The sequence below is a fragment of the Prionailurus viverrinus genome, chromosome B4, assembly GCF_022837055.1.
Source record: "Prionailurus viverrinus isolate Anna chromosome B4, UM_Priviv_1.0, whole genome shotgun sequence".
NCBI classification, from domain to species: Eukaryota; Metazoa; Chordata; class Mammalia; order Carnivora; family Felidae; genus Prionailurus; species Prionailurus viverrinus.
Window position 1 is genome coordinate 134736128 of NC_062567.1, and position 18943 is coordinate 134755070.

The 18943-nt window shown below is 60.6% G+C and overlaps 1 protein-coding gene across 3 annotated transcripts in view; it reads left to right on the plus strand.

Annotated features, from left to right (window-relative positions):
- Positions 1-18943, plus strand: part of ARHGAP8 (Rho GTPase activating protein 8) — a 65077-nt gene that overhangs the window by 17254 nt on the left and 28880 nt on the right. For all 3 annotated transcript variants that reach the window (XM_047865912.1, XM_047865913.1, XM_047865911.1), the window contains 3 exons: positions 1945-2088; positions 10631-10718; positions 14946-15077. In XM_047865912.1, the coding sequence (XP_047721868.1) occupies positions 1945-2088; positions 10631-10718; positions 14946-15077 (364 nt within the window). The remainder of the gene's footprint in view (positions 1-1944; positions 2089-10630; positions 10719-14945; positions 15078-18943) is intronic.

Below are 18943 nucleotides of genomic sequence, written 5' to 3' on the forward strand. Positions count from 1 at the left end.
TGTTCTGCCTCCTCACGTTTCCTTGTGGCCGGGCCCCCGTGTGCTGAACCGTTGTTTTCGGTTTTTTACGGAGGTGAAATTAACATGGCATAAAATGAGCCATCGTGAAGTATTTAGCCCATTCATAACGTGTAGTGTATCCACCTGTTAGAACATTTGCTTCGCCCCAAAAGGAAACCCCACACCCCATCAGGCAGTCACTCCTTCCCTCAGCCCCGGGCAGGCATCAGTCTGCTTTCTGACTCCGTGGATTTATCCGTCCTGGGCACTTCGTGTAAATGGAATCCCGCATCCTGTGGCCTGGCTTCTTTAACGTAGCGTAATATTTTCAGGGCTGTCTGTATCGTGGCGCGGGTCAGTACCACGTTCCTCTTGCGGCCAAATAGTACTCCATTGCATGGGCAGCCCACATCGTGTCCACTCATCCGCGGACGGACACGTGGCCGGGGCCACTTTCTGGCTGTTGTGAAGGGTGCTGCTGTGACCACGGCGTGCACTTGTATTTGTTAGGGTTCCCGTTTCCAGTTCTCTGGGGCGCACTGTTGCCTACGACTCGCTTTAACATCGTACACGGCCCGCATGTCAGCATGCTTCCCTCCGTGTCTCTTCTCTTAGCAGGACCCCAGGCATCGGGTTTAGGGCCCACCCTGAGCCAGTGTGACCTCGTCTGAACTAATTTCATCTCTACAGGCACTGTTTCCGCGTAAGGTCACACTGTGAGCTTCGAGGCAGACGTGAATCTTGGAGCCACGCTCTTCCACCCAGTACATCTGGGGACCACAGTCTGCTCTCACCTGAAATTTGAAGGCCCCATTCTGTTTCCCGTTGGAGAGAGCTCTGTCTTGATTTGTTTTATATGAAGGAACCTCACCTACTAAAATTAAACCGGGGACAGCACTCCCTCCTACTTCGAGGCACAGTGACCCCCTTCGGCCCTCAACCCAGCCACGGTTTCCTGCCGGCTGCCTGGATCCACATTTCCCAGGAGGGCCTGGGTTGGAATTTGGACTTGGGAAATCAAGTGCAAATCCACACCCCACTGCCAATGAGCATTGTGACCTGGGGCAACTCATTCCCTGTCTCTGAGCCTCAGTTTCCACTCCTGTCAGCGTGGAGGACAGTATTCGCCCCCAGGTCTCATTTTATCCCTCCGTGGTTGTGCCCACTGAGCAGACGCACAGTGGGTGCACAGGAGGGGAGGGTGCGCACTGAGTAGGCGCACAGTGGGTGCACAGGAGGGGAGGGTGCACACTGAGCAGGCGCACAGTGGGTGCACAGGAGGGGAGGGTGCACACTGAGCAGGCGCATAGTGGGTGCACAGGAGGGGTGGGTGCATAGTGGGCGCAAAGCAGAGATGGGGCATGGTGGGTGCCCACTGAGCAGACGCACAGTGGGTGCACAGGAGAGGTGGGTGCCCACTGAGCAGACGCACAGTGGGTGCACAGGAGGGGAGGGTGCGCACTGAGCAGACGCACAGTGGGTGCACAGGAGGGGAGGGTGTGCACTGAGCAGACGCACAGTGGGTGCACAGGAGGGGAGGGTGCACACTGAGCAGACGCACAGTGGGTGCACAGGAGGTGTGGGTGCATAGTGGGCGCAAAGCAGAGATGGGGCATGGTGGGTGCACACTGAGCAGACGCATAGTGGGTCCACAGGAGAGGTGGGTGCGCACTGAGCAGACGCACAGTGGGTGCACAGGAGGGGAGGGTGCACACTGAGCAGGCGCACAGTGGGTGCACAGGAGGGGAGGGTGCACACTGAGCAGGCGCATAGTGGGTGCACAACAGAGATGGGCGCACAGTAGGTATACAGTGAGCAGATGCACAGTGGGTGCACTCTTGAGGCATGGTGACTGTCCTACGAAGAGACGCCAGGAGGCTCCCTTGTTGCCCATCTTTCCCAAGAGGCCAGCTGACTCCCTGTAATCCTCATTGTCTGCCACAGAGCTGCAGAGGGACGAAGAGAAGGCGGCCGCCCTGAGCATAGCGAGCAAGCCCTTGGTGGTGCCCACACCTGGCCAGGACCCCGCGCTCAGCGTGAATCACCCCTTCTACGACGTGGCCAGACACGGTATCCTGCAGGTGGCAGGTGGGTTGCAGCTGGGTGGTCCCAGGATTCCCGACAGGTGCCAGCGTTCCCGTGGGCCCCGTGGGGTGGGGGGTGGGTTCATCGGGCTGCCTCCCCGTGGCCTCCCTCTCCTTGGCGTTGTTAACCAAGGGCAGTGTTATGCTGCTTCCTCAAAGGGGACAAACACCTGTCCGGACGGAGAAGACAAGCCTCCCCTACGGCCAGCGGCGGGGCTGGGGGAACGTGTTGCATCGCTGTGACCAGCCGCGACGGGATTGGGGCCGCTTGGTGTGTTTCTCTCGTGGGCAGCGTGTGGGTTGATACGTGGAGAGACGTGAGAGAGGAGGTTTATCGTAGGGATTGGCTCTCTCGAGACCGTGGAGGCGGAGAGGTCCCAGGGTCTGCCTTCGGCGAGCCGGCAGCGGCACTCCCAGCAAGCTCTGGAGATCCGAGAGCGCTGGGGGCCCCTGTCCGCGGGCTGGAGAAAGTGGATCTCCCGACTTGAGCACAGAGCAGATTCGCCCTGTGCCCCTTGTTCTGTCGAGGCCCCCGCCCGCGCTGGAGAGGGTGCCCTTCCTCACTCTGTTCAAATGCCACTCTCCTGCGCAAACACCCTCACAGACACGCCGAGAAAGAACGTCTTCCCAGCCGCCTGGGCCTCCCTTAGCCCAGTCGAGGTGACACGTGGAGTTAGCCATCGCAGGCACGGACCCTGACACCTCACTGCTGCACTAAGATCTCCGTAAACATTAGCTCCTGTCCCCTCCCAGCTGGAATCTTGTCAAGGAAAGAGGAATGGTTTGCGACAGTTGGAGGCCCCGGAAGCACAGATGGGCTTCCTTTGTGCACACTCAGCTCGGAGAGACGAGGAGAGGGTGGGGGTTGGACAGGTGGTCAACCGTCCGAAGCCCCAAGTGTTCCTTCTGGAGAAACTTTAAGGTTCAGGTAGCAGGGGGGCGCCTGGGCAGCTCAGTCGGTTGAGCGTCCGACTTCGGCTCGGGTCATGATCTCACGGTTCGTGGGTTCGAGCCCCACGTCGGGCTCTGTGCTGAAGCTCAGAGCCTGGAGCCTGCTTCGGATTCTGTGTCCCCCTCTCTCTCTCTACCCCTCCCCCAACACCGGACCCAGTGTGGGAGCACAGACCAGGTACCCACCAAAGGAAGGCAGGAAAGAGTTATTTTTCCTGAGAATAAAACATACATTATTAGTATGCGGTGGGTTATTTTTACTTTTTAATTTCTTAAATTTCATTTTTTTTTATTTTTTAGGGAGAGAGCATGAGCAGGGGAGGGGGCAGAGGGACAGAGAGTATCTTAAGCAGGTTCCACACTCAGCACGGAGCCTGACGTGGGGCTCGATCCTACAACCTTGGGATCGTGACCTGAGCTGAAATCGAGAGTCAGACACCCAACCGACTGAGCCACCCAGGGACCCTGCAGTGAGTTATTTTAAATGAATGAATAAATATTTTTAAATCTCCCCTTTTAGGTTTCTAGTATGGTCAACCTCTATAAAAACAACCCACTCTTTTTTTTTTTTTAAGCCTTTTGAGGGTCTCAGTAGCCTTAAGAGTATCAACAGGTTCTGCAGCCTGAAAGCTGTCTAGGTGAACGTCCCTCATACACCTGGCAAGAATGTGTGTCCCAGGATCCGGCAGCGTGTTCTGTGTATTTCAGTGGGGTCCTGTTGATTGACGGCGTCCAGACCTTCTGCATCCTTACTAACTTCTCTACTTCCATCAGCTGTCGACTGAGGAGTGTTCAAAGCGCCCACGATTGAAACGTGTCCGTTTCTGCCCTTGGCTCTGTCCACTTGTTCCGTGGGTCTTGATGCTTTGTTTTTAGGGGCAGCTACACTTCGGATTGCGAGGTCTTCTTGACGTGTTGTTGACCTTTGTGTTCCTAAACGCCCTCCTTTACCAACGGCCGTGCGCCCGTGTTGGTGACTCCTCGCCTAGCATGTCTGACGTTAATCTAGCCGGGACAGCCGCACCAGCTTTCTCCTTATTGGCGTTGGTAGATACGCCTTCTCCATGCTTTTCCCTTCAGCCTGTCCCAGTCTCTCTCTTTTTTTTTTTAAGTTTATTTATTTTGAGAGAGAGCCTGCATGGGCAGGGGAGAGGCAGAGAGAGAGAGAGAGAGAGAGAGAGGGAATCCCAAGCAGGCTCTGCACTGTCAGCACAGAGCCCGACGTGGGGGCTTGAACTCATGAACCGCGAGATCATGACCCGAGCCGAAATCAAAAGTTGGCTGCTTAACCGACTGAGCCACCCAGGCGCCCCAACCTGTCCCAGTCTTTACAAATGAAGCCCATCGCATATAGACCGCTTCCCATTAGATCTTTGTGTACTTTTGAGAGGTGGCTGCTTAGCGGGAACCGTGTTCTCAGCGCCTCACAGGGTGTGCTCAGGAGTTCGCACTTGGTCCTGGTGGCTCTGGGGAGCCTGAGGCGGAGGAGTGGGGCTTGTGGTTTAGAGCAACCCTTCTTGCCGCGGTGTGGACGGTGCTGATGGCAGCCGCAGGGGGACCCAGCGGGAGCCAGGACAGAGGGCTGAGCCTGTGCTGTGGCGGTGGCGTGGAGAAGAGGGGATGAGTTTGAGAGAGATTTTCAATGTCAGCCTGGAGGACAAGCAGAAACCTACCTGGGAAGGGTTTGCCGCACGGTAGGGTGAGGTTTCCAGGGGTGCAGGAGATTGAATCAAGAGACGGGGGCCCTGGGAAGTAAGTTGGGGGTCATTGCTCTTTTTAATTTTTTTTTAGGTTTATTTATTTTTGAGAGAGAGACAGAGTGGGCAGGAGAGGGGCAGAGAGAGAGAGAGAGAGAGAGAGCATCCCAAGCAAGTTCTGTGCTGTCAGCACAGAGCCCGACACGGGGCTCGAACCCACGAACCCTGAGATCGTGCCCTGAGCCAAAGCCTGACGCTCAACCGACTGAGCCACCCAGGCGCCCCTGATTTCAGTATTTTCAGGGGTCACCGTCTGGAGCTTAGTCGGGGGCCGGGCTGTGAGCCCAGGGGGAGATTACCTGGTGGCGAGTAGGGTGGGCAGGGGGAAGGTTGCAGAGAGGCTGGAGATGTGATCCAGAGACACAGAGGAGGCGAGTGGCAGAGAAGAGGAGGACAGGAGGATCTGGTTCCACTGGGTGACAGGTCACCACCCCACACCCAGATCTTTGCCCCCAGGTTAGACCCCAGCCAGGCTTCCCTGCGGGATGCAGAAAAATGGGTCTTCGCATTTCCTTCCTCTCTGCAAAGAGATGAGCAGCCCTGAAACAGACACCCAAGGAGACGAACTCCCAAATCGCTCCTGGTTAGATGGCCACTGCCTTTATTATGCATTTTAATCGTCCTTCACTCGGAGCGGATGACGGATCGTCTGGAGCGCGTTCCGGGCGATGGCTCTGGGAAGCACTTCTTTATTCATAAACTGGGCTTCTCCCGCCTTGGAGACGGTGAGCGATGCTGTGTTGTGCACAGCGAGGGGAGAGATAGGGGTCATGAATTACACTGAGGCCTCGGAGAATTTGCATCTTATTGATGGTTTTCACTTCCTCGCACATTATATCACTTTGAAGCCCGTTTCCGATACGCTGGCCCGTGTTACCAGAGAACGACGAAGGGGTGTTTACTCATATTGACTGATGTCATTAATGCAGATGCCGCCTCGACTGCTTAATAAGCAGGATCCCGGACGTCCCGGGGATTCCTCAAGGCTGCCGCGCAGGCGTGCACGCGGGAGGCCTCCCTGCTGCCGCTGTGGGGTCCTCAGGGGCAGAGGCCCCCGTGCAGGCCGGGAGTCAGCCAGCTGCAAGCGTGGACCCGGCCCCGATGCTCGCGTGGCCTCTCCGGGCCTCAGTTTCCTCTTCTGTAAACGAAACAGCACACCTGGAGGGACCTGGCGTCAGGCCTGGCACGTGGTAACCGGGTCGCGTTTATTGAGCACTTACTGCGTGCCGGTGCAGAGAGGCTGGTGTGGGGCTGCCTGGCTGTGGGGGGGGGGGGGGGCAGGGACTCTGTCCCCGGGGCCAGGGCCGGCCTGTGCCTCCCTCCCTCGCTTTTTGTTCACTTTTTATGATGGAAATTTTCCGAAGCGTCAGCTGCGGAGAGAACAGTATAAGGGACCCAGGTTGTTTGGCATTGCACCTGCCGTGAGAGTTTGTTCAGTCTGATTAGTGCTGTGGGCGTAGTTTGGCGGGACGTTTGGAAGTCTACTGATACGAAAAGAAAATGCTGGGGCACCCGGGTGGCTCAGTCAGTTAAGCATCCGACTCTCGATTTCCGCTCAGCTCAGGATCTCACGGGTTCGTGCGTTCCAGCCCCGCGTTGGGCTCTGTGCTGACGGTGCGGAGCCTGCTTGGGATTGTCTCTCTTCCTCTCTTTCTCTCTCTCTAAATAAGCAAACAAACATTAAAAAGGAAAAGAAAAAGTTAAGTTAGTTGCCTTTTTGGTTTTGAGGAGAGGAGAAGGCCTTCCATAGTAACTCAGCATCGTGCAAGTTGAGGAACCTCGCACAGTAAGTGTGATGAGTGAGGGAGCCAGTCAGTGGTTTATACAAGCAGGAGGCCCCCACAGGGCAAGGACCCGGGCCGGAAGCGGGCGCCGGCCTCCCAGCCCCTCCCCGCGTCCTCGCCTCAGTGCCGTGCCCGTGCCCGAGTCGTGCGCCGCCCGGGGAAGCTTCTCACCCTTGCTCGCGGATGGCGGATGGCAGGGGCTCACGCTGCGTGGCCGAACTGAGTCCAGACCCCTCGGCTGGGGATTCATCCTTCTGACCTTGATCTGCCCCGTCTCTGCACACCCCCTGCCCTCTGGGCCCGCTGACCCGAGCTGGCCAGCAAGGGGCCTGTCAGCAGCCACGGGCCCGGGAGCAGGGACGGGCCGTGAGCCCCTCCCGCCCTCCTCGACAAACCAGGGAACGCGTGGTCTGGGGAGGGCTCTGGGGTCTGATGGAGACCCGCTGTGTTCTGGCCCGGCCCGGAGGGTTGGGGTCCCTGGACACCAAGTCCCTTGGGTTTTCTGGGAGCCAGAGTTCACAGTTCTTGCCCAGAATTTCCCGCTGTTCACCCTGGGCCCTGGGGTGGCCTTGCTGCGCCCCTGTGTGGCGGGGCATCTGGTCCCTGTGCCTGTCCCCCCCTCCTCTGTGAGGCTCTGCCCTGCCTGGCATTGAGCTCTGCTCTGCTCCTGTCTCTCGCTTCTCGCCGTCTTGGGGTGGGGACATTCTGCTTCCTGCCTCTTCTCAGCCTCAGTGGTGCCCGAGCATCACCCACCAGGACCCTCTGTGGATCTTGACTGGGTGGCTTTGGTGGGGGGAGCTCACTCTTCCCTGGGATCCACCGGCCTGGGCAGCTGTTCCTCGTGCCCACAGGCCCCCTGGCCCCGCGTCCACTCCCAGGCCATTGTCACTCTGCACCAGGGACCTTCCGTCCTTGATGCTGCCTCAGCGGTTGTCCGTAGCTGTGCCCGGTGCTCCCCTCTTGGCCCTGCCCCTCCCCCGCACCCCTCCCCCCGCAGCTTGCCAGACTGGCTCTGGCTCCTGTGTCCACCCTCCCCCACCCTCCGTGAATGGCCCAGCAGCCCAAGCCAGCATTGGGGGCCCCTCCCCAGTCCTGGGGGTCTCTGTCCCCTGTCCCCTGCCCCTCCCATCCCCCTCGCAGTCTCTACTTGGGACATCCCGCTTCAGGCCATCCTCACCAGCAGCCAAAGGGCCCGCAGAATGACCCATCAGATGGCGTCCCTTACTCACCCTCCTCACCGGCTCCCCGCCGTCAACCGGGTAAAGTCAGACCCTCACCCTCCTCGTCCCTGGGGCCTCGACCTCTTCTCACCATCATTTCCCGTCACCCCTTGCCGCCCGCGATGGCACGTCTGCATCAGACCCCGTGCTGTTCCTCGGCTGCCCAGGGCGTCCCGTGAGCAGACGCCTGCCCTGCCCTCAGCCAGGCCCCGTCCGCAGAAGAAGAAGCTTCATCTCCTCTCTCTGGAGCTCGGCCTCTGCTCCTCTGGCCTGGTGGGTGACGTCCGTCCCCGCCCCGCGGTGCACCCCTCGGGCACGATTGACCACGGTGGGGGTGCGGGGTCGTGAGACGCGGTGGGGTCAAAGAATGTGTCTGGACTTTGTCCCCGGTTCTTGGGAAGTAGTCTCTAAATCCTTGGAATCCCCAAGTGACAGGAGGAGCTTTGTGACTCCTGCTGGCTTATGCCAGAGGGGAGGCTCACGGAGGACCCCGTGTCGCGGGTGCCACTGAGACAGCTCAGGATGGAGCTGCTGGGCCAGGAGCGACCAACTGGGTCAGAGAGTCCGGGCATCGTGACCTCCAGGGGCTGGAGACTGCGTTCAGTCCACAGCCAGGGATTCAGTCGGCCTCCGGATTGATCGGTCGAGCCGCGCCTTGACTGGGTCACAGTTCAGTCAGCCACGTCCGTGTGATGAAACCCCGGAACCACTCTGGATGCGCCTGCCCTGGGCAGTGGCGACATGGCGGTGTTCCAGACTTCACGGGGAGAGGGCACGGGGGCTCCGTGGGCAGGACCCTCCCACACACCGCCCCGCGCGTCTCCCCTCTTGGCCGGTCTTGACTGGTATCCTTTGTGATAAAACGTAAGTGAGCGAGTGGATTATCGATCACAAGGGGGTGGTGGGAACCTCTGGATTTGTAGCCAGCTGGTCAGAAGCGGGGGGGGGGGGGGCCTGGGGACCTCCGGCCGGCGTCCGCCGTCTGAAGCGAGCACCGTCCTGTGAAGGATGGAACCCCTCACCTGAGAAGCGTGGCCTAATCCCAACCACGTGGAAGTCACTGCAGAAATGGCCTGGCCTGCCAGAGCCCCCGTGGCTTCTCGGGGGCTTGTGGGGCTGGGCCGAGACCCCGCCCCCGCATCACTGCTCTTCGCCCAGATCAGTGGGGCCGGGCGGGTGTCGTGTCTGGTCTTTCTCCCCAGAGCTGAGTGCACGGTGGGCTTCGGCGAGCGTTTGCTGACCTGGTCTTCCATTCTCCATATGACTTAGCACATCCCGGACTTGCCACTTGGTCTGATTCCGGATGATGATGCCGTGTGTTCTTGGCCTCTCATCACGGACGTTAACAATGTCTTTCGGCCCTGGGAGGAATCGATTCCCTGTTTCTTGAGTAGCCACACAGACGATTCCCAACTTGAGAAGCAATGCTGTCCTTTTCCCTCGGGCCCCACAGGCGAGCACAGACTCAGGGCGGCCGTGGGCCCCTGGCCCCCGACATGGTGGAAACAGCATGTGGGAGACGCTTTTCTTCTTCCAGGCGCAGCCATCGAGGCCCCCATTTGGCAAAGCAGATCACCGTGTGGCTCCCGGTGCAGTCTTTCCAAACAGGGGCTTTCTCAACAAATGGGAAGCACGACCAGAATCCCTAAGGAGCCCGTGCGATGAGAAGGTGCTGTGTCTGGAAACCAGAACAGCGCTAGAATTCTGAATATCAGAGAAGCTTCCAGGCTCCTGGGAAGAGCCACACGTGTCCTAAATCACAAGCAGCTGCCCCGGGCGTGTGCAGGGGGCCGGGGCACGAGCATGTGTGCGTGTGTGCAGTTGTGGTTCGTCTGATTCAGAGTTCTCATCCTTCCCCATTTCAAGCAAACCCTTGAAACAGATGCAAATGCTTCTTTGCCACGAAAGTGAGTTCACAGTCGTGCGATTTCTCAGACAGTACCTGTTCTCCTCAGGCTCTACAACGCATCTTTCAGTCGATCAGTGACTGATTATCGGACACAATCTGGGCACAGGCAACGGGCAGTGAGCCTGGGTTCTGGGGCATATGGTTAGACACCGGCCCTTGGGGAGCATCCCCCCTCCACTGTCCCTTGCGTGGTGAGCACCGCTGTGTGGGGACAGTCACAGGGTCACCTGGGCCACGCCGGGGGGCAGCACCGATCATCAGGGCTCCTGTACCCTGTGAGGTCCTGTCCAGGAGTGACTGTCCCCCAGGCCACCCAGCCTTCTCCGGGGCCCGGAGTCCTGGGGACGCCCCGGAGGACACTCGATGTGGGGAGGAAGCAGCAGACACTAGCTTTGAAGGCAGAGGCGTCCAGGTTTCGGTCCTGGGGCCCTCAGCCCCGTGTGGCTTTGCACAGGGCCCGTTGCCCATTTGTAAAATGGAGACATTGCTCCCAGCGTGCAGGCTGGTGGTGAACGTGAACTTGGCTAATGTGCACAGAGCATTCGTAGTAGATGCTCCTTAGGTGCCGCCTGCCAGCCACCTGGGCTTCTCAGCTCGGGCCGGCTGCTCAGGAGGCTTCCTTTTTCCATTAATGCCTGTGGGTGTCCCTGGAGAAGGAGGCCTCGGGTGCGGGCGGGCCTCACCCCTGTGTCTGCTCCTGCAGGGGAGGAGGGAGGCCTCGGGTGCGGGCGGGCCTCACCCCCGTGTCTCCTCCTGCAGGGGAGGAGGGAGGCCTCGGGTGTGGGCGGGCCTCACCCCTGTGTCTGCTCCCACAGGGGAGGAGGGAGGCCTCGGTTGGGGTGGCCTCACCCCTGTGTCTGCTCCCGCAGGGGAGGAGGGAGGCCTCGGGTGCGAGTGTGGCTCACCCCTGTGTCTGCTCCTGCAGGGGAGGATTGCTTTGGAAGACGGGTCATCACGTTCAGCTGCTGCCGGATGCCCCCCTCCCACGAGCTCAACCACAGGCGTCTGCTGGAGTAAGTCCTGCCTGTGTCCCTCCACACACGCCCCCCTGTGTGCGTGTGCCCTCCCGGTGTGTGTGCACACACTCGTGCACACACACCCCTGTGCACACACACACCCCATCCGCACGCACAGCCGGTGGTCTGCCTTCCCCACGACCGTGTGCGCGTCTCCCTCTCCATGCACACACACGCCCACTGTGCACACACCTGCCATGGGCACTCCCTCTGTGTGCACGCACACCCTATAGGCTGCCTGCCCCTCAACACGTGTGTATGCCCCTCCCTGTGCGCAGGCCTCTCCCTCACCATCAGCACAGGGTGGACGTTTAGGGCTGAAGGCTCACGTACGAACATTGACTAGCGGGTCCCCGGATGGATGTCACATCTGTTGCCAGGTCAGCAAAGCCACCTGTGGGACTGATGGCCTCTCCAGCCTTGGGTGGCTTTGGGTCCACCGTCCGAAGCGCTGGGCCTAGATCTCGGGGCCCTTTCAAGCCTCCTTCCCTCTCAGAGCCACAGGGAGCCCCGTCTCCTGTATCTGCTTAGTGTTCTCTGCTCGGGAGGAAGGCCTTCCGCTTACCTCTTGCGGCCTCGGCCGCCATCGCCCCCGTCTTGTCCCTGTGACGTCTGCACGCTCCGTGTGATGGCCAGGGTGCTTCTGGTGCCTCCTTTCTCCATCGACCCCATGAGCTTCGTGAGAGCCCGTGTGTACTGACCGCAGCCGCTGCACGGATCCCCTCTGTGGGTGAGCGGGACCCCCGGGGCCTGGAGCGGAGGACGTTCTCCGAGGGCAGCACCGCCCGAGTACCCGCCGTGGCGTTTCCAGGCGCACTGTCCTCTCGCACGGGATCTCGCTGCGAGCGAGGCCCTGCCGGGGTACCTGCCCAGGCCGGGGGCCGGCGGGACTCGCCTTGGTCACCACATTTGGTGGTGGTGGTCTCGCGCCTGTGGGGCGCACGCGGCCGCACCTTGCCTTCGAATCTGCCCTCTGGCGGCATGCCGGTTGCGACTCACTCGCACGGCCAGACCCTGGCTCACGTCTGGGTACGGCTCCCATTCCGGGTCACGACCGTTCTGGGTGACCTGCTCCTCCCCCCGCGACATAGCGCAGAGCCCCCAGCTCGAATGAAGGCGTGAGCGGGCCCCGGAAACACTCGGGAGCCTCTGGGCGGGTGGTTTTGTGAGAATCCCCTTGGCCCGAGCATCCGACCTGGTCCGTCAAAGCCTCTTCCCACGGCAGCGGGAGGCGCGCCGGTAACGGCAAGAGCCTGGCAGCAGGTGTTCGGGAGTCTCCAGCCGGTGCCGCCGTTGCCGCTGCGCGGCGAGACCTGCCGCGGGATTCCCGAGGGGCGCCCGCATCCCGGGCGGCCGGTGACCCCGGACAGCGGGCCGGCCCTCCCGCGAGGTGCTGGCCTCCCTCCCGCGCGCCCGCAGTGTGTACGGGGCACACGGGGCGGGGAGAGAAGCCGGATGAGGAGAGAGCTCTCGTCTGGGGTCCTCCAAGGCTGACACGTTCCCTTGCCGGATTGTTTCCTTTTGTGGCATCCCGTGACCCACGACCGGCGGCTCGGCTCTCGCTGAAGTCACACCGCTGGGCCGGAATGTGTTCGGAATTCCTTTCCTTGCAGAGACGGAAGTAACCTTGACAGAAAGCAGGTTGGCGGTTGCAGGAGGCGGGGTAATTGACTTCCTAATGGGTGGGGGCTCTCTTTCGGGCCGTGAGATTATTTTGGAACGGGATGGATGTGGCGGTTGCACACATGGGGAATGTACTTAATGCCACGAAGCGTCTGCTTTAAAATGGTAGTTAGGAATTTCACCTCGGTCCAAAAACAACCAGCCTCTGACGACAGCTGGTGCGTTGTGTTTTCTCGTGTGCCCGCCTCCCTCAGAAACCTTCACTCCCAGAAGGAAGTGGTCAGCATGGCCTCTGTGAACAGTTGTGTAGGTTGTTCACTGCACAAGGGCATCACCGTGAGGGGCTGCCATTCAGCTGGTGCTCTTCTCACCCAGTGCTGGAGAGTGTCTAGCTAGAAGAAGGAGCATCTTTTCTAATCTACTCAGAGGTGCCTGTGGGCTTCTTGGCCTTGCTAGGAAGAGCCCTAAGGCTGAGCCTTCTCCACGTTTCCACGGGAAACCTTGCTGCCGCATATGCCATCCTCCCTCTCCCTGTCCACGCGTCGGCTTTCTTGTGGCCAGATGTGCGCTCCTATTTTTGAAATGGGTGAAGAAATAAGTCGTGTCTCTGCAGCTCAACCCGTAATTTAGTTAATGGCTTCCTGTGCTGAGCACGCCTGGCAGATGTGTTCTGACAGCAGGAGGGCTCAGCGTGTTTGTGGAAGGAACCGGGGAGCGCGTTGGGCCACGGGTGCCTGCTTTTACTGGTGCGTCCAGCGTGGATAAGCGAGCTGGCCAGACGTTCCCCTGCTCTCCCCTGGCAAGGGAGTTGGGGACTGCGCCAGTGACTGTCCTTACAGAAGCGGGGGGTCCCCGGAGGTGCGGGACTCTGGAACTGGGAGATCTCAGTCTGGCTTCTGTCTGCGAGGGTGACAGAAGGGACGGCCTTAGTGAATGGTGCTTCCACGGCTTAGTCCAGAGGGTGTGTGAACCGGCGCGCCGGAGAGCATCCGGGACCTGGAACTCCTCCCGCGACAGGGAAGCCGAAACCAGGGTCACGACAGGACGGCTTTGCGTCACGTTTATACCTCAGAGACGACGGGCGGGGACAGTGTGGGCAAGAGAGCGGACCCTGCAGCCAGGCTGCTCCCTTCACATCCTGGCTCTGCCCTTCCTGGTTCACCTCTTCGGGCCTCAGTTGACTCCTCTGTCAAATGGGTCTATGGTGCCTGCCTCACAGGGTTAAGTGAGTAAATACGTGCAAAGGCCTGCTGTTCAGAGAGCCAGTGTTTTGGGCAGAGGGCACTCTAATGATGCTTTGAAGTCAGATGAGCAGAGGAGAAGCTGACGCCCTTTTGGGTGAGGTAAAGGGCCCACCGCAGTGTCCCTGCAGTGAAAGGCTGGCAGCTGAGCCCTTGCAGACAGGCAGAGGCTGCTGGGGTTTTCTGCTGGAGCAGATCTGTGGACTCCGTCCCCGTGAGCACCCGGCCCACAACCCGCTGGACCCAGGGCTCCCGGCAGGCCGCCTTCGCACGGCTCACAGCAGAAGCAGGTGTGATCCCTGCCACGGTGGCACGGAATCCGGGCTGAATTCCAGGATGCGCTTCTGGGTGGTGACTTGGGCAGCCCGTTCCGGCCCGCTCGACGTCAGGGGCCCCGGCCAGATCGCCGATGGAGCAGCTCGCCTCCTGCGGGTGGCCGGATGCGGCCTTTTCAAGCGGGTCCCGCAGCTAGGCAGGGAGGGACCAAGGGCTGGGAAGTGACCACGGAGCTTTCTAGAACTTGTACTGTGGCGTGCGGTCAGGTGACCGCAGAGCAGAGTCAGGATCCTGCTTTATGGGAACAAGAAAAACGTTCGGAGCTGATCTGGAAGGAAGTGGCTGCTTCTAGAGGTGCGGCAGAAGGGCAGGGAGTCTGAGGTGGGGCGGGCTGAGCGGTCCGTCCTGGGTTTGAGTCCCGGTGCGTCCTTCGAGAGTCCCCTGTGGCTGCTGCAGCTCATTACTGCTCGTTTGTGGGACAAAGCAACACGTTTATTCTGGCAGAGCCAGGAGTCCCAAACCAGGGTGTTGACTGGGCCCTGCTCCTCCAGAGGGAGCTCCCCGTCCAGGAGAGGAGGCTCCTTGCTTCTGTTTTCTGATGGCTGCCCGTGGTCCTGGCCCGGGGTCGGGGGGCGTCGCCCTCCCCTGTGTCTTCTCAGACACACCCCCTTCCATGATTTCCCCTCTTTCTGTCTGTCCCATCAGCACACACACCCACCTGGATGATCCTGGATAAGCTCCTGTTCAGGAGCCTTCCCTCGATCACACACCTGCCGAGACCCGTTTCACATCAGGTCACGTTCACAGGTTCCAGAGACTTGACACGGATGTGTTTTCAGGGCCCTTTTTTGGCCTGCCACGTGCTGTGTGACCGTGGCCTTCAGCACTAACCTCACTGAGCCTCACGTAGCAAACGAGGACAGGGCCCCAGCAGGTGGATTCCCCGGTGCCCTGGACGTGTCCCCACGTGACCCGGTGCCGGCCCGTCCCCGGTGCCCACAGCTTCTGTTGTGGCGAACGCGTATTTGGTTTCAGCGACGGCAGGAGTGTGATTTTCGAAACCGAGTCTGTGCTTTGTGCCCAGGTATTTGAAGCACACGCTGGACCAGTACGTGGAGAGCGATTACACCATCGTCTACTTCCACTATGGGCTGAACAGCCGGAACAAGCCGTCCCTGGGCTGGCTCCAGAGCACCTACAAGGAGTTCGACAGGAGGTGTGTGCCCTCCAGCCCTCGGGGGTGGGCCTCAGGGCTGCGCTGAGTGACGGGCAGGCCCCGGCGGGGGGGGGGGGGGGGGGGGGCAGGAGGGGTCTCGGCTGTGCGGCAGGGGGCCGGGAGCTAGGCCGAAGGAGCTCGGGGTCCCCTCCCTTCGGGGCCGGGGCTCTGTCCAGAGCTGTCGTTTGGGGCAGAGGCGGCCAGACGGCCCCTATCTGTGGGCCACCAGGCTCCTGTGGCAACTACCGGGTTCTGCCACGGGGCACAAGAGCAGCCACAGATAATACGGAAACCGGGGGCTGGAACCCTGCTCTAGTGAAACTTTGTGGACCTGGCATGTGACTTTCGTGTCATTTTCTTTTAATTTTGTTAATGTTTATTTTTGAGAGAGACAGAGTGCAAGCAGGGGAGGGGCAGAGAGCGAGGGAGACGCAGAATCCGAAGCAGGCTCCGGGCTCCGAGCGGTCGGCACAGAGCCCGACGCGGGGCTCGAACTCACGGACCGCGGGATCATGACCTGAGCCGAAGTCGGATACCCAACCGACCGAGCCACCCGGGCGCCCCAAGTGTCATTCCCACATATGCTGAACTATCGTCTGTTTAATTCTTTTTCCAGCCATTGACAACGTGAAACCCTTCACAGCTTGCAGGGTTGTGCAGTACTAGGTGGCCGGGTCTGGCCTGTGTCCCCCAGATTACTGACCCCCAAGACTTCGCGCTTGTGCAGGCCCACCTGCAAGGGGCTTTCTGGTGCCTCGTGTCGGAGAGGTGGGCAGGTGGGCAGCACGTTTTACAGGTGCGGACGCACAGGCCCCAGAGAGCGGGTGTCTCACCCCCCCCATCCCGGACCTGTGCCGGGACCCCCGCCGAGACCCCCTCTCCCTCTTCCGCCCGGGGCCCCGCGCACCCCTTGGCAACGGCTTGGGGCTGGCGGATTTTTTTCCTGAGCCACGTCTTGTGTCACAGTCAGCTCTTCGGGGCTGCTAATAGACTGCACCGTCGGGCCTTCGCGCAGGTGTCCCGTGTTCCTCTGGCTTTTCCTTCTCGAAGGCCTTTCTAACCCGTGCTGGAAGTCTTCCCCTCAGAGCTCTGATGGGCGGGGTGGAGGAGGCGGAGCCTGATCTCCCAAAGCCCGCCCTCGTGTCTTTTGGGTCCTGCTGTCGCTGGGCCTCGAACCTTCGGAGGAATTTCTTGGCTTTCTGGCCTGTGTCTCGGGGAAAGGATTGTCGCTGAGCTGCACCGCCGTTTGCCTGACACTGGGTTCCAGGCCCTGAGCGGAGCCAGAGGCAACCAGGCCCCAGCTCTGGCCCCTCCCCCATGAAGCTTTCCTGGGTTGTCCCCGAAGCATCGCCGGCCCCTCCCCTGCGGCCTCAAGGTCCCTGAGCAGACAGCGCATGCGCAGAGCGGTGTGTTTGTGCCCACGCACCGTGCCTGGCTGCCGCCCTCCGACCCGTGTCCGTGTCCCCTCCCCTGCGCGTGGGAAGGGGTCTGCAGGTGGCGGGCTCTCCGTGTTGGGCGGGAAGATGGGAGCCAGGTGGGGCCAGAGGCCGGGTGGGGGAGGCGGCCTTTGAGCAGCCCCTGGAGGGGTGGGCAGGGCATTGCCAAGTGGCAGACCGCAGAAAGAGTCAGGTGAGCTGAGGCTGGGTGGTGGGAGGGCTGGACGAGGGGGGGGAATCGCGGAGGGAGGTGGCGAAGGAGGCAACAGAGAGCCAGGGAAGGTGCTTGAGGAGAAGTGAGACGCCTGTGTAGGCCTGTGGTGAGCTGATACAGATAAGTTGTCAGATGGAAGGAGGCCGACTTATTCTGTGGGACCCCCTACTTGCCACGAAGGTGGACCAGGGGGTGGGGGTAGGATGACAGATCTTGGCTCGATAGAATCCAGAAAGATGGACCTTCCAGACATCGGAACCAGCAGGGGAGGGTCTGCTGGGATAGTGAGTCCCCCGTCACCAGAGGTGTGCAAGTGGAGCTCCAAATCCAATTTGGTGAGATTTGTACCGCAAGGGGTTTCTGTCTGCCGTGACTGCACCCCCGCGGGTTTTCCTGAATTTTTTCTCTTGGCTGTTGGCTCCAGGCCACTCCTTTCAAGGGAGAACCGGTCCCCCCACAGGTGTTGCGACCCCCTTCCGGGAAGCCACCTCCACGGAAGGATGCACTCGGTGGCCCCTGCCCTCTGGGACCCTGGACCATCCACAAGTCGCTACACCTCCCCCCTCTCTGCGTGAAGAGCCGTTCTTTTTGTCCTTAGTTAGTATCTCCTTGGGAGATACTTTGAGACTGTGGGTGTCTTGCTCCCCATTGGAAGTGTCTTGTGGTGGGCCTTTGTCTCCACTGCCGTTTCTTGGCCCAGTGGTTGCTGGGACGGTGGCCGAGCGGTGATTGAAGCCACCGGCAATTTACCATAAGGAAGAGCTTAGCCGTCCTGGCTCATTCGTATCAATGTGGACTTGTGATTTCCTGCTTCTTTCAATGGGTTATATAATCCATGACCATATTCAGCGTTCAAATTCAAATTCGGCCAAGTGGGCCCCCTTCCAGCCTGGCTCCTGGGGCCCTCAGACGTGTCCCCTTACGCTGAGTGCCCCCCCCCCCCATTTTCTAGCACAAGAAGATGCCCCAGGCGCCCCTTACGTTGTCCTCACCCCGCACGGGGCGTTCTGCCATTTCTCTAGGAGCCGGGGTGTCAGAGTAGTGTGCTTGTTGCTTTTGGGGTGACTGGCTCCCAGGCACTTCCCGTGGACCCTTGGGGTGTTGCTCACACTCGTCCGTCCCTGCCAGGCCCTGCGTGTTCACCCCGACGCCCGCTGTTCCTGTCCTGCAGCCCGGGGCCCGCTCTGGTTTCCTCTGTGGGTCTGCAGCCCTCGTCTCTGGTGGGGAGGCGCTGCTCGCGATTCCCTCACTGACGTGCCTGCCCGTCTGTCACCCAGCATCTGACCAGCCCCCCTCACGGGTCCGGTTACTGATCGGGCCACCCCGCCCCTGCACGCACCGCCTTCCCGTCCCGCCACCTCCCCGTGAGGGAGCCCTGCTCACGCACACCTGCCGGCTCCAGCACCCCCCTCCCGGCCTCTGTCACTCCCCTGTCCTCACCCCTGCCCCCCGGGGTCTGACCCGGCAGCCCCCTGCTCCGCGCGTGCTAACCAGCCCTCGGGGGCTTGGGGTGACTGGTTTGTGACCCGTGCGATCTCCTGCCACCGTGGCCAGCCTCAGGGCACCAGCGTGCCACCCCTGGATGCGGAGTCGGAGGGAGACACTGGGTATGGACTTCTGTTATTCAGATAGACAGAATAGCCTCGGGGGTGCAGGAAAGAGTAAGGGAGTAAAATAAGCCGGAAGTGAGGAGTTCCGAGTATTTATTACCTTGGCGTTTAACGTGATTTACTTAATTACGTGTTCGTATTATTTAATCATGGCTGCTTTTTACAACCAGCCCCCCAAATTCCTGAAATTCGGACAGCGGGCGAGAGGGGGACCGCGCTGGCTGCACGTGGACGCCAGGCCACCCCGCACGGTGCCAGCCTCCTTGCCTCAGCCTCGTGGCTCTGCGCCGACTTATTCTGGGATGAGGGGAGCACGCAGGCTCTTTAAGTGGGTGCCCGGGACCCCGTCGGTGGGCGCACCGGGGCTCTCGCAGCGGCCTGCCCTTGCGAACTGCTCGGTGCGCCCCGCCCCGCCCCTCCCCTCCCCCTGGGTGAGCGCCCGCAAGGGGGCTCTGCTCTCGCAAACGGTGAAGTGCCGTGTGCGTGCCAGGGGGTGCCGGTGGACGGCAGGTCCTGATTCCCCTTCCTGCTTTTGGGCCAACGTCCTTAAAGTGGCTCTGTTCAGAGAGCGAAGGTTCTGAGGCTCACGGTCAGGGCTCAGCTTCG